General features: G+C 38.5%; 1 protein-coding gene across 1 annotated transcript in view; it reads left to right on the top strand.

Annotated features, from left to right (window-relative positions):
- EFCAB6 (EF-hand calcium binding domain 6) overlaps positions 1 to 14,968 on the top strand; it is a 264,209-nt gene that overhangs the window by 77,658 nt on the left and 171,583 nt on the right. Inside the window, exons 8-10 of the mRNA XM_068560155.1 lie at positions 1,045 to 1,181; positions 5,130 to 5,242; positions 10,597 to 10,721. Coding sequence (XP_068416256.1) covers positions 1,045 to 1,181; positions 5,130 to 5,242; positions 10,597 to 10,721 — 375 coding nt within the window. The remainder of the gene's footprint in view (positions 1 to 1,044; positions 1,182 to 5,129; positions 5,243 to 10,596; positions 10,722 to 14,968) is intronic.

The raw sequence follows: 14,968 nt of genomic DNA, 5'->3' as shown, positions 1-14,968 counted from the left end.
TTCATCACCCTTCAACCACAACCCCCTTCACGCCCAGCTGTACTCAGTGCCTTACTGTCCTGTCCTGCCCCGGCCCCCTCCTGGCTCAGATGCCACCTCCTGCAGGAAGCCTCCCAGGTGGCTCTGCTGGAAGTGTTGTTCTCTTGTGTGAAGACACACAGCTCCTCGCTTGTCTGTCTCTGGTGTTTGGCTCTTGTTCCCATGGTTCCTATCTTGGTGAATATTTATTTACATGCCTTATCTGCTCTGCGGGAGGTGCAGTTTGGGGGTGGACTTGAGTTTGAACCCCAGCATCATTATCGTCTAACCAGGTGATGATGGGCAACTCATGTGGCCTCCCCCACCCTCGGTTTTATCTGAAAGTGGGGAAATGGTACATCCTTCGTGTGGCTCGGGATGGTGCAGTCACAGGGCTCTGTGCTTGGCACGGGTGAGCCCTGGCGGATGTTTCTCTCCTTTACATAGAAGTGGCTCAGGGCAGGCACACGGCCCCGCGTCTCCACGGGACCTAACCAAATGCCTTTCAGGTCTGTGTGCCCAATAAATATGCATTTGCTGAATTTGGGAAAGATCACTATAAAACTTTTCTGTAATGTCTTTTAAAAATTCAGAGGGGTTGAAATATACACTCATATATTTCAGCTCCTAGTAAAAATGGTTTGCATATGGCTATGAAAAATAAAAATTGTCCAAATCCAGCTATGCCAGAATTATGGTTTGAAAGTATCAATTAACAAAAAAGATTTTTCATATGGCTCTAAAATGGAATGAATTGTGTATGAGACTTACCGCTTTGCATCAGAAAAAGTTCTTTTTTTGTAAACTTACTAAGACTATTTACAGAGAAAATCGCTTTGAAAACATTCAAGAAATGTAAAGTGTCCTTTTTTCCATAGATATGTCATTTTGCAATACCTACGACTGTGAGTCTTTGAAAACATTTTATTTTACAAGAAGTATTTAAACACGTTCACTTTTTTTATTACCATCTTGATTTTTAACGCTGGATCTTTTGACTTTTCCTAAATCGCTTTTTATACACAGATTTTCAAAAACATTAAAACTGTTATCAAAGCCCTTAAGCTCATTGATGTTAACAAGACGGGTCTGGTCCAACCACATGAGCTGAGGAGGGTTCTGGAGACCTTCTGTTTGAAGATGAAAGATGATGAATATAAAAAGTAAGTAAACGAAGGTATGGTGAGAGATTGCTCAGTAGAACTTCCAGCCAGTTTCAAAATGGGACCTGTTGGGTTCACTGGATCCAGGCAGCGTCCTCCCCTCCTGCCTTCTCTGTATTGACTGTTTTTAAAAGAGGTCCTCAATCTGCATTTCTCCCATGTTCGTGAAGCTCTCCACGAATTCTCCAAAGTGAGAGCTAACGATTCTAATTCCTCCAGTCCCCGCGGGTGAGAGTCATCTGGCCTGCAGCTCTGAACACATCTCGATGATTTAAGTCATCCCCATCACCAGTGGTCTCTCTTTGCCTGCCTGGCACCTCGCCCACCACCCCATGGGTTTCCAGTTCACAGTTGACTTTTACTCAAAGCCTGGGGTTAGGAGAAGAATGAAAAATTTCAGGATTTATTCGTTGGTTGATGTGCTCCCTATTGGCTCTCCATCCTGACATAACAACAGAAGCTTAATTTTCCTTTGAGGACTTTGTTGCTGAGTTTGGGGTGGGCATTGCAGCAGGGGGACATTAGCTGCTTCTTGGCGTTTGAAAGCCACCACCTGCTCCTGACTCGAGGGCAGCGTGTGGAAGCCTGCACAGACATTGTTTTGAGCCTCCAATAAACTCCAGATCATTCAGAAAAGCCAAATGCTTGGATTCTGTGGCTACTTGAGTTTTGAATGGAAGCCACTGGAAGGGGGGGGGGCGTGTTTAACCTAATTTATATAGTACTCAGCCAAGAGGCACTCCTCCTCTTCCTGCCTTTTCCCACTTTTCTGAATATCCTCTGGGCCATTAACAAAAGTACTAAGCCTGATTACTTCACTCTGAGCCTAAGAGTTTCACATCACACCGCAGTTATAAATCGCTACTAAAATAGGTCTTTGTGGTTGCTTCCATAGTATTATAAAGACTGTGTTGCCTCTGTTAGTGGAAGAATCTGCTCCTGGAGCAAAAGCAAGTCTAGAGGGCGTGTGACAACCTCACAGGCACTGCAGGGTCTGAAAAGCAAGAAGACTTTTAAAATATGGATATTTCCCAGTATTTTGAATATTTTCTTCTTCTTTTTTTTTTTTCTCCTTATAACCCACCTCAGAATATAAAAGACATAATAGATGTTTTAATTTTTACATCTTTCCGACTGGGAAAATGTCCAGAATAAGATCCAAACAAAACAAATTAAATAATTTTGTGCACGCAATTATAGAACAGAAGCAACACTCTTCTAAAACAAGCAATCAAAAACCAAAACAGTGTTTTATTTGACAATAAACCTTGTGTTTGGCACTGCAGTTTCCAACCTAGTAAATCTATAAAAAATGTTACTGCCTGTTTCCCCATCTCACAAGTATTGAATAATAAAGAACTCCACAAATTTTTATTTGAGATATTTTTTTAAGCCTCAAAAACAATACTGTTTGCATGATAAGGCTTGAGGAACTTAACACAATAGAACTGCTTTCCTTCAGAATAGAAAAGCGGAAGATCAAAAGTAACCATTTCTTCAATTGCTTTAATGCTTTTCTTATCGAAGCTCAAGAATATACTCTTTCCTTGAGAAGCTGCTTCAGTATTAACTTTGCCTTTTTAGTGTTTGAGCAGGAAACACAATGCATTTTTGAATCCTTTTTTTTATCGAACAGCTTTCTATTTAATATCAGCCTTCGGCGTGCAGTGAGGTAGGAGTGTCCTGGGCTTTGAAGCCAGGCACGCTTGGGGGTCAGGTCTGTGCCTGGCCTCCCTAGTTGCGGGGCCTCGGGGAGCTCCTGGGCCTCTCTGAGGCTCTGCTCTCTCTTAAAGAAATGGGGACTGAGGAGCCCACCTAGCAAGGCTGGCGTGAAGATTCTGCGCCTGCAATGTACCTGGCACGTAGTAGGTGCTCGTTTCACATCGATGCTATCATAATCGTAAAGATTCCACGAGTGCCCTTTACTCTTTGAGAAACAGTTCTCTTCAGGCTGCAGAAGACCATCCAGCCTATGGAAACAAGGAGCGGGGGAGAAGATTATCTCCAAGTTCCATACTTAGCCAGAGTGTCCCAAGACCTGCTGGGTTTTGTTCTTCCTTTTCCATCTCACACCACCCTACTTTCCTCATTGCCCTGCAGGACAAAGTATTTGAATCCGGGTAAAATAATTTATGAGCGACCTTGAAAAACAAAGAAACAAACAAACTCACTAGAATTCAGCCTGCTGCCTGGGCAGATGAATGAAGCCCAAGGCACAGTTCTAGGTGGTGATGCTGGAGAGGTTTGTGGGTCAATTGGCGTCATTCCCTTTGCATCTGAAGTCGGCTTTCCCATGTGACCCTCTTGCCCTGGGTGTCTGCACACGTTTGAGTTCTCCTGCCCACACTTCAGGTCCCTGGGAAAATGGCCTTGGTTGCTGTGTCTTAGGAATGGTTCTGTCTCCCATGCCTTGATTCTTGTTAAAAAAAAAAGCCTTTTGAGATACTGCATCCTTGAGAAGTACTGAGGCTTCATTTTTGAATTTTATCTGTAGGAAATATTACCATGGAATTGTGTCTGTCTCTTCTCAGTGACTATGTAGCAGGTATTATGAATGCGGTGGGCTGGGCATTAGGAAAGGTCAGGATTCTCTTATGAGCCAATACCAGTTTGAAGGGATGCTGAATTTTCACCAAAAATAGGAAAGTTGGTGATGAGATTTTTATCGGTATCCTGACATTCTCCTGGAGCTGCAGAGTAGCCGGGACTTTCTGTAGGACGGCAACTCAAAAAGGAACACTTTAGGTGCCACCTTCTGGGTTCTTGTGCTTACAGCTTATTTTTGCCAGACAGAGTCTGTGGATGAAAGATGGAGCTATTTAGGGAGTTTCAAGGTTAACATCTGGCAGCTATCATAGCTCAAGATAATTTTTCTTACTAGAACAATAGGCAAGATTCATCAAAGTGGAAAAAAAGGTATGCATTGAAATGAATACATGACATTACTCTTTGTTAAATTTGGAAACAGAAAAATAACAACTACTTTAAGTGATAATTACTAAATTTTTAGAAAGCAGCGTGAAATTAGATAATTATAGAAACCAACACATATGGAGATAATATAACCAAACATTTAAAAACTGGCAATTGTTTATAAATGTAATAATGCAGAAATCATCTAGAAAACCATTTATCAAGTGGCAGATTGGAATAATAGAAATTTAATTTTAGAGGAAAAAAGAATCCAAACATTCTATTTATCTTAACTTTAAAAAAACAGTATCTCAGTGTATTTCAGCGAGAGACCTTGGTTAAGTGTTTTCAAAATTTCTCTTTATGCATAGAAATCCTAGAATGCTCCGAGAAAAGCTCCCCTGCTCCCACCATTGACTGCTTTAACACGATACGCCATCCTGGGCACAGTTTCTCTCTGCGAAATGATATTCTTGGTCAAATAGGTGGGCTATGTTCTCTCCTCCACTGGTTCTAGATTTCTCTGGTTATAGAAATTTTATGCTGACTCATGGCCCAGATCCATTCCCCTCAACTATCAAAGGAAGTGGGACCTGCTTTTGCTGTCTGACTGCAGAGGTGCTCCTCACCCACCCCCACCAGAGAAGGGAGAAGACCCTATGGGGTGCAGGCAGGGGGTGTTCCCTTAGCGGGTCCTGAGACGTACCTGTGCACGCAGATCTGTACATCCAGCCATCTGGAGAGAGAGTGAAGTGATCGCCTCCTAAATATTTGCATTTTTAATTAATTAATTAATTATTTAATTTATTTTCAAATTGAACTATAGTTGATTGTGTTAGTTTCAGGAGTATCTGCATTTTTAAAATCTTACGGTAACATTTCGTAGGGTTTACTTCTTCATTCCAGCTCTAGCTAGAAACACACATTAAAATTAATGCCAACCCCAGAGTAAAGGATACCTTAGTAAAAAATACTTGCTTCATTTAGATTCTCTGTACCATAATTTCTGAATACTAACGAACAGTTCTATTTTAGGTTTGCAAAACACTACAACATTGATAAAGATACTGCAGTGGATTATAATGTTTTTTTGAAGAACCTCAGTACAAATAATGACTTGAACCTTAAATATTCTATGGGAAGTCAAAGTAAGTATTTTAAAGTACGATTTCAGTATCCTCTGGCATGGTAATTCCTCGTCTGTGAATCTGTCCTAAGGAAACACTTTCAAATATGGAAAATGCATTATCCACAGAGACTGTCATGGTATCTTTATTTATAAGAATAACATAAATGCCTAACAACAGGAAAAGGGTTAAGTGAGTCACAGACTACAGACATGGTAAAATGTGCATCCACAAGCAATGATTTCCATAAAGTTAATCATAACGTGGAAAATGTATGTGGAATATCAGTAAATGATTGGAAAGAAATTCCAAAATACAGATTGTCTTTAAGTGATATGTCTCTGGGTGTTTGATTCTTTCTGCTACTTCTGTATTTTCAAAAATTTTTGTTAATGAACATGTTACTCCTTTAACGATGGGAACGATCTTGATGCAAATAGTTGAGTAGATGGTATGGTTATACTGGACGTGTAAAGCCGGGCTCACGCAGGCATACAACCTTGAGAAGGAAAAACCTTCCTCGTACTGATAGTCTTTATCCCAGCCTCTAGAACATAATGCCCAGAGTTGCACAGTTCTGGAGAGAGCAGGGGTCCAGTTCCTCGAGGATGGGTATATGAAAAATGCAATCAGAGATTCTCCCTTCCAGGCCTTTGGTCATTTGAGGCAAGCAGTTTCTTGCCTCAGGGGTTTACCACGTGTGACTGGCTCATTCAAGATGGGTTGTCACTGTCTGGTTTCAATGCAATTCTTTGCAGCAAATATGCACTAATACCTTCTATGATTCCCAGATCTGCCTGACTAGCAAACTTAGAAATTACAAATTCTCAGGTTTCAGCTCAGTTTCACTAACCTAGATAGCTTAGAGCAGACCCCAGGACTCTACTTTTCAAAGCCTTCCAAGTTTTGGGAATTACTAGACAATATAACCTTCCAAGGATGCTTTCATCCCTTACATTTTGTTAGTTCATGTGCAAGTCCCTGTACTGCTAGAGCCTTCATTGGGTACAAAGCCAAGTAAAATAATCTAACTTTAAGAAGTATGTGTGCGTGTATGTATTTGTGTGTGTTTGTATGTATGTGTACGTGTATATATATTTTAATAGGACAGGTAAGACACAAAACAAGTCACATAAAAAATAACAAAAAACATCTACTTATTGTGCTCTATGTAGTTACTTGGTAAACCTTAATTTTAATTTTATTTCTCTCAACAGTTTTGTGAGGTGGGTATTATTATCCCATTTTTTTAAATGAGAAAACGTGACTCCAGGGTGCTAAATGAATTTAGCTAGGAAATGTCTTGGTGTTAAGCTTTCTGCATCAATTTTCCAGAACACAGTATATTGTCAACCTGAAAGTTCAATTCTCTCTTCATTTCAAGGATTTTTTTGTTTGTTTGTTTTTTAGTAATATTGTACATCTTTGAATAAAGCTTCTGTTCCACTTCTCAGATTAACTTCAGTGATACAAACTACCCTCATGTTGAGTTGTTTTTGTCTTCTCTGTTGACTGAATGCTCTTGAAGTGCTTTATTCTCTTTGCCTTTTTCCTCTGTACTCACAAGGATCATCTTAGGCCTTTTAGCTATGCCTGTAATTTGATTTTCACTATAGTCTATGCTACTCTTCGCTATGTCCACTTTTTTAATTACTTCTGTAATGTTTCCTTTGGCCTACTGTATTGTTTTCCCCTCTCATTTTATTGTTTTATCATCTTGTTATTGAGCTCTTGTTTTAATGAGTTCGTATTCTTATTAAAATGTTCTGTAAAGTAATTTTGTACCTTGAATTACATTTTCTTCCAAGGTGGGATCTTTGCCTTTCTGTGTTATGCTCCTTTCCTTCCTTCTCTATCCACCAGCCCCTTCCCCCAACTTTTTTCCTGTAGAGTTTGTGTAATTTTAAGAAATTTGGATTGATTGAGCATTTTTATTCCATTATACATCTTTAGCTAATCAGAATCTATCTCCAGATAATATTATACGAATTCACATGAATTATAGACTTTAAACAGCATTTTCTGAATTCTCCTCTCCTGTCCTTTGTTGTATTGCTGTCATACATCATACTTTTACATACACTATAAACACAGGCAAGCCATGTGGTGTGGCCAAAAAACAAACAAACAAACAAAATACAGGGTATGTTGCTCAGCTTCTATTGTTCTGAGAATACCTATCTGTTCATTTCCTTAGTAGTATATTTCCCTTCATATTCTCAAACCCTGTTATTTTTAAAATTTAAATTTTAAAATGCTTTAAACTTTTTATCTGCTAATTTCAGCATCCAGGTCACTTTAGGGTTTGGTCTTTATTGATCACCTTTTTTAAAAAATATGTATCATAGTTTCCTGTGGGTTTTTTTTTTTTTTTGCCTATGTTTAGTAATTTTGGAATTTATCCTGGATATAGTAAATTTTGCATTGCAGAGACTATGGATTCTGTTATGTTCCTCTGAAGAATTTAAGTTTTTGTTTTAGTAGCCAGTTTACTTTAGTAGAAGACTAATCTTTGTCTTCCCTGAGGGGGTTAACACGTGAGATCTTCTTTCTGCTGTTTTAGCCTTAGCTGGGCATCTTGTTTTCTGCTCTACGCATCTGTCGTTCCCAGTGTTAGCCAGTGATTTTGGCAGAGTTTATTCACGGGCTTTGGAGATCCTCTGCTATGCCTTTCTTTTTGTGCTTTCCCTCCTTACTTTCTAGCTGCTGTGGTAGTCCTGAATTCTCTTTTTTTGATTCCCAAAACCAGTAAGATCCTGGGTTTATATCTAAACTCTAGCCACTTAGCATAAGGTTCCAGGTGAAGCCTGCCCTCAGGCAAAAGGCCAAATAACAAGAAACTCCATTTTTCCAAGGGTTGACTCCAGTTTATGTCATTTGCTCTCCAATGCCTTCAGAGAGTTTTTTGTTTATATTTTGGCTAGAGTTTATAATTCTTATCTGCTGGGAGGTTTGCTTCAATATGAGCAAATCCACCATAACTGGAAGCAAAACTTTCTGGCTGCCCATATTAAGTTTCTTCTTGCTTCAGTTTATGCTAGTAAATTTATTTATTTATTTGCTTTGCTAATACATAAATTTATTTTTTATTTTTACTATTTTTTTTCTTTTGCTTATTTTATTAAGTACTGTAAGAAGGGACTCTCCATTCATTTGCAGCAGCCCATTATCTGTGACTTTTCTATACATAGAACAATATTTGTTTTCTGTGAATTTTGCATATTTCTGTTTTTGCTACTTTCGTTCTGAAGACGCCATCAAGACCTTGCTTGTCAAAAGCACCATCTCTTTGGGCAGATGAAGAAAGGACATTGGGGGCTGAATTCCTTTTGCTGCGCCTGTGACCTACATACTTGCCCCCTTAAGTTTTGGATTTCCTCTCTACTCCATTTCAAATCAGCTAGAATCCTTCAGAGGAAATTTTGGGGAAATCGGAAGGCGGCAGGAATTATTCAGCTGCACAGAAGAGCGAAAGCTGGTCTAACTGCGATGTGAGCCGGGTCGCTGGACGTGGCTTCATCGAGTTTGTTGGGCAGCCTGCAGTAGCAGCTAGAGCGGTAGGGCGGAGGTCCCGCACTGGGGGTGAGCTCCCCCGGGGCGGGCCTCACACCTCGGCCCCGCCTCTGCCCTCCACCTTGGCGTGCTGTCTACGGAGCACCAAGGGGTTTCCCTAGACAGGCTGTGTGTGCCCTCTAAGCCCCCATTAGAGTAGCAGTGCCCAGCGCAGAGTAAGTGCAGGACCAAGGCCTCAGAAAGCCGGGGCTGAGACCTGCCTCACCGAGTGATACCTGCGTGGCTCCCTTGTCTCTCAGTGAGGCTCTCGCAGCTTCCATGCTCTGAGAGCCCATGTTTCAAATGCTCGGCCCACTGAAGCCACGGAATTCCAGACTGCGTTCTAAAGGGCTGGTTTTGTATTTTATCTTGTAGCCAGAGGGGGTCCACTGGGGGAGACTTACTTTTTTTCTTTTCTTTTCTTGTTTTTAGGTAGGAAATGGAATTCCAGATGACTAGCAGTTTAACTGCAGCTGAGTAGTTATAAGTGTGCTTAATTTGAGTGGAGCTTATTTGCAGACATTTTAGGAAATAAATCTGGGAAGTCATTTGTGATTCTTTGCAGTTGACTTTGAGAAAGAAAATGGCTATATCTTAGATTTATTTTATTCTCTTTTTTTATAAAAGTAATAAGTGCTTGTTGCAAAAAGGCCAGAAAACACGAAAACACAAAATCACACTTCCCTATAATCCTACCACTGTATTCTTTTGGTGTATTATCCTCCCAGGTTTTGTTTCTGGTGCATACATAGATGGATAGATGGATGGATGGATGGATAGATAAGCAAATACACAAAATAAGCATTAAAATGAAAATTAAATTATGCTAGTTGTTCTTTATTTCAGTCATGAAACAATATCAAGGAAAATTTTTGCATTCATTATTTAGACAGGTCCTTTGTTTTTAATGTCTATGAACTGTAATTTATAAAACCAGTCTTCTATTAATGGGCATTTAAATTGTTCCATTTTTTCCCTTCTTATAAACAGGACAGAACAGATCCTTACACATATGCATCTGTCCTATTATTCCATTAGTGTAAAGTTCTAGAAGGGGATTTGAGAATATTCAAGGACCACGTTTTGTGTATACAAGCCAGCACTGATTTCTTTCTTGGTCATTTGCCTTAATCCCTGCCTATTTGACAAGCAGGGAAAAATTAACTTGTGTTAGTTAGACCTTTTAAATTACCAATGAGTTTGAGCAGTTTTTCATACATTTCTTGGCTTTTTAAACATCATTTTTTAATGTGAATTACCTGTTTAAACCTTATTCTGTTGTGTGATTGGGGATTTATATTATCTTATTGATTCATTAGAGCTACTCGTATATTGAGGAAATTAACCTGCATTTCTCACATATATTAACAATAGTTTTTCCCACTCATTTTTCTTTCATTGTCATTTGTGTGTTTTTTTAACAAACAAAAATTAAGTATTTATATTGTCAGACCTATCCATTATTTAAATGATTTCTGGCTCTAATGTGTTCTTTGGAAGGGACTTTTCACACAGTGATTATGTATTACATGTATTATGTATATTCATCTTAATTTTCTTCCACTACTTTTATGGTTTTATTAGTCTGTTTAGTATACATTTACTCTATCCAGATTTAGTCTAGATAAGGTAGCAAGTAGATTAATTTTATTTTTTTCTAAAATGTCCATCCAGTTATTTCAACAGCACTTATTATATAGTTCATGTTTTTGGTTTATTTGAGTCTTAATTTTTACCAGACAGGTGATGATGAAAAGGAAACACTTAATATTCAAATGTACGTTTGACAGTCTTCATAAACTGAAGTTCTTTTGTCTTAATAGAGGTCCCATGGGAGGATCAAGGAGTCAAAAGTTCCAAAAGAGAGTACCTCCCCAGTTCTGTGTCATCTGAAGATATCTGGAAAAACTGCTCCTTAGGTGAAATTGAGAGGACCTTTTGCCAAGAGGTAAGAATGTTTTCCTAGTGCCAGGGTTATCTAAAGTGTGAACAGAGAAGGTAGGTGGCTACGAAAGACCATTAGGTCTAGACGTTACTTCTAAACTGTTTTGAACCACCTCTGCCTCCTCAAGCCCTGGGACCTCCTCCAGCTCCTAATAGCAACAATGCACGGATGGCAGAAACAATGACGAAACATTAAGTACTTCCTTGGTGCTACTCACATACTAAATCTAATAAGAAAAATTTAAGACTTATGTAAAGACATGATACAACTTTATTGAGTAAAATAAAGGAAAACCTGAAAAAATGAAGAGGGCTTTTCTAGCTCTTGGACTGGAAGTTTTAGTATTAACACCTTCTCTCCCTACATCTGTGTGGAGATATATATATATTTTTTTCTTTTGAAAAGTTACAATAGAGGGCTTATCACATATAAAATATTTTTAAAGGTATAATAATAAAGACATTATGACAGTGGTACAACAGTGAACATTCAAATTGATTTAAAACAGTAGTTGGGTGGTGGGCCAATGTTGATATGTGAATTTGGCATATGATGTGAGGCATTCCAGTAAAGTATGGTGGGGACGAGGGAGGAGAAGATTCAGTAATTATTATTGGGATAATTCGCTAGCCAGCCATGTGGGGAAAAAAACTTGGAACCTTCCACTCTCCACACCAAAATAAATTCTGTATGCACCCACTATTTAAATTTAAAAATAAATAAGGTGGGTGAAAATTTTTAATCTTGAAATTTAGACTTAGACTTTTAAACATGAAGTAAAGCCCCAAAGCCATAAAGAAAGAGACTTTTAAACATGAAGTAAAGCCCCAAAGCCATAAAGAAAAAGACTGATAAATTTGACTATATTAAAATGAAAAAGTATTTGTATAGCAGAACTTTGTATAAACAAATGATAAACTTGGCAAAGCATGTGCCACGTAAATGACGGATAAATAATAACTGTTCCTAACATATGTAGAACTTTTATAAATTATTAATATAAAATTTTCAGTAGAAAATCGTCAATGAGGAAAAAATTAACAGAAGCCAATATTGATAAGGGCGTTGGAGGGGGAGCGCATGAATATTCTGTTGGTAAATCGGTAAAACTTGTTTTCTTTTGTTGTTGTTAATGAATTATTGTTTTTATGAAAACATGACCATTCCAAAAAATGTAAGCAATTCTGAAAAGTATAAAGAAGAAAGTAATAAATTATTCAAAATCCACCACCCAGAAATAATCAAAGGCAACATTTGGTGAACATAATTCTAGGCCTGTCTTTATTCTATGTATAGAAGGATTGCTGCATCGGCAGGTGGGTGGGTGGATACATAGATAGAAATAATTTTATAAGAAGAGAATCATGCTCCTTTTTACAAATAAGTCATATTTAATTTAAATTTCTTTTAATTTACCAGAAGTAAAAAAAAAAAATCATCATCATCACCCTCATAATTAACCCTTTCATGGGGCTGCCTCTGTGCCAGGCAGTGTTGTAAGCGCCCCTCAGGTGTTCAGTCCTCACGGCAACTCCAGGAGTTAAGCACCATTATCATCCCGGTTTCAAGATGAGGAACCTGAAGCACGAGGAGACTTAATGACCTGCCGCAGGTTACCCCGCTAGAGAGTCCTGGGGCCCAGTCTGAGCCCCGGGTGCTCCACGTGATACTGTCCTCAAGTGGAGCCAAAGATGTTTCTGAACTTTGGATAAATATTTCTTTACCACAAGAGATATTAGGTCCCAAAAAGGGTTTTGAGACAAAAAAAGAGATTAAGAAAGCCGTGAAGAGTTGGAGAAATGATGGTGTTCTAAAGGATGTCTCAGTTACAGTCAGCACGGGCTGGCTATGAAACTCCCTGTGACTGGCACTTCCTGTGTTTCTTCCCAACCCCTCCCACCTCACAATTTTTGCTGTTTATATTTTGTTCTCAGTTAGAGTTTATAATATTTACATTTTGTTCTGTTACTGGAATTCCCCCAGTTGTTTTGCCTGCGTTTTATATTTACATGGATTTAATGCACATCACTCTACTCCAGTGCTACCGTAGCTTATTCCTTTCAGAGTTCTTTATTTTGATTTGTTCTCTGGTCGGCTGGATTTCATTGTCAAGTAATTCCCTCAAGAAAGGCTCATGGGTGCTTTATTCCTTTTGTTTTTTCATACTATCTCTCCCTTTTTTTTTTTAATTAGAAGAACAACTTAGCTGGGTATAATTCTTCCATCATTCTTTCTTTTCCTCAAAAATGTTGTTTTTCTACATTGTCTTCTGGCATTGGGTGTTCTTGAGAAGAATCCTGAGGTCAACTGATTTTTTCCCCCTTGTAGATAATTTTTTATTCTACCAGGATGCCTAAACTATTTTTTCTTAATCCTTGAAATTAAAAAGCAAAACTAAGCTGTCTTGGCATGGAGCATTTTGCCAGAGTTTCCTGGAACACAGTATATTCTTTTGATGTACAGATTTAGTTCTTCACTTCAGGAAAATTTTCCCTGTGTTACGTCACTAAAACCTCCTCCCTCCATCCTTCTCTCCCTCCCTCCTGTCTTCCTTCCATCTTTCCTTCCTTCAGTGGTATCCTCAGTTATCCTTATATTGGATCATCTTTGTCTATCCTTGATGGTAATCATCTTCTCTCAAAATGCCATAATACTTTTGTACTTTTCCTCCGCCTTCATTGAGATTCTTTCAAGCCATTCTTTTTTATTCTTTTGACCACGGCTTACAGCTTACAGGATCTTAATTCCCCGACCGGGGATGGAACCCAGGGCCCTGGCAGTGAGAGTGCTGAGTCCTAACCATGGGACTGCCAGGGAATTCCCAAGCCATTCCTTTACTATTAATTTTAATTTCAACCTTGTCTTTTATTCTTGCTGTTTCTAATTTGTTATTAGTTCCTGTAATGATGTTGTTTTTGTTTTCTATTTTCTTAGCTTTGAAATATCCTTCTACTCTCTTTCATTGTTTTACCATCTTGTCTTCAAGCTTTTCTTTTAATGAATTTATATTCTTATTTAGTTCCTTTTTATAGTATGAAAGCTTTGCTGGCGATATATATATATATATTTTTGTATCCTGTTCTCCTACAGAGTGGGTTCTTTGTCTTTTGCTTGATGTTTGTTTGTTTCTTTCTTTTTCTATAGCGTGTTTGCATAGTTGTAAAACCATTTATTTTCATCCCGCTTGTGCTTAGGATGAGATCCACTCATGTTATGGAGGTAGCTGTGTTTTCATTTTCACTGCGGTACAGTTCTCCATTAGCCATATATACACAAATTATGCGCTGCCCAGGGGTGGGCATTTGGATTGCTGCCTATTTTGTGCTCATCCAAATGATGCCACCGTGAGTGGTTGGCTCCATATCTTCTGGTGCGTGCCTGCTGAGGTGTCTCTGGGAATTAACACCCAGCATTCCTTGCTAGATTGTAGGGAACATGCTTCTCAGCTTTCATTGCCAGTATCCAGTTGTTTTTCAGAATACCAATTCACACTCCCATTGGGAGCATATGAGAATTCCTGTTGTCCAATGTACCCACCAACTCTTGATATCATTAGAGTTGTACATCTTTACCAGTCTGATGCAGATTAAATGGCATTTCAGCTATAATTTAATTTTTATTTCTCTTTTTAACTGATGTGTCAGATAGCTCCTTACATTTTACAACCTTTCTTTAGAACAGTTTTGGTAAAAATGTATCCGTTTTTAACAAATATGTATTGAGTGCCTACCGCATCCCAAATTGTGCTTCATTTTAGATAATAATTAGTGAACAAAACAGGGCACAATCTTGGCCCTCATGGCGATTGCATGATCTTACATCAGGGAGAGAGATGTTAAACAAATACACATTCGTAACTACCATTTTCCTAGAGTGGTATGACAGAAAAGGACGGGGTATTATAAGAGAGAATAACAAGGGGAGCCTCATTTAGATTGGGGGTCAGGGGAACATTTATAAAAACCGAATGTTTAAACATGGAAAATGGGTGTACCTTTCGCTTGTCCTTCCATAATATGATGGCTGCCATGTATCATTTCAAAGTGTGATGCAGATACATACTAGTTCTTGTGGGAAAAGTTTCATGACATGTTGTTAAATGAAAAAAGCATTTGTCAAAACTGAAAGTGTAGTATGGTCCCATTTTCGTAAAATTATAATATATGTTTATGTGATCATGTTGGAGTTTTTGGAACACTATATAAAAACCTGTGGGTAGTGAGACTTCCGGTATCTTTATGTCCTTTTTT

Source organism: Eschrichtius robustus, chromosome 13 (genome assembly GCF_028021215.1).
Source record: "Eschrichtius robustus isolate mEscRob2 chromosome 13, mEscRob2.pri, whole genome shotgun sequence".
NCBI lineage: Eukaryota > Metazoa > Chordata > Mammalia > Artiodactyla > Eschrichtiidae > Eschrichtius > Eschrichtius robustus.
Note: the sequence above shows the minus strand (reverse complement) of the source record. Positions and strands in the feature narration are given on the sequence as shown.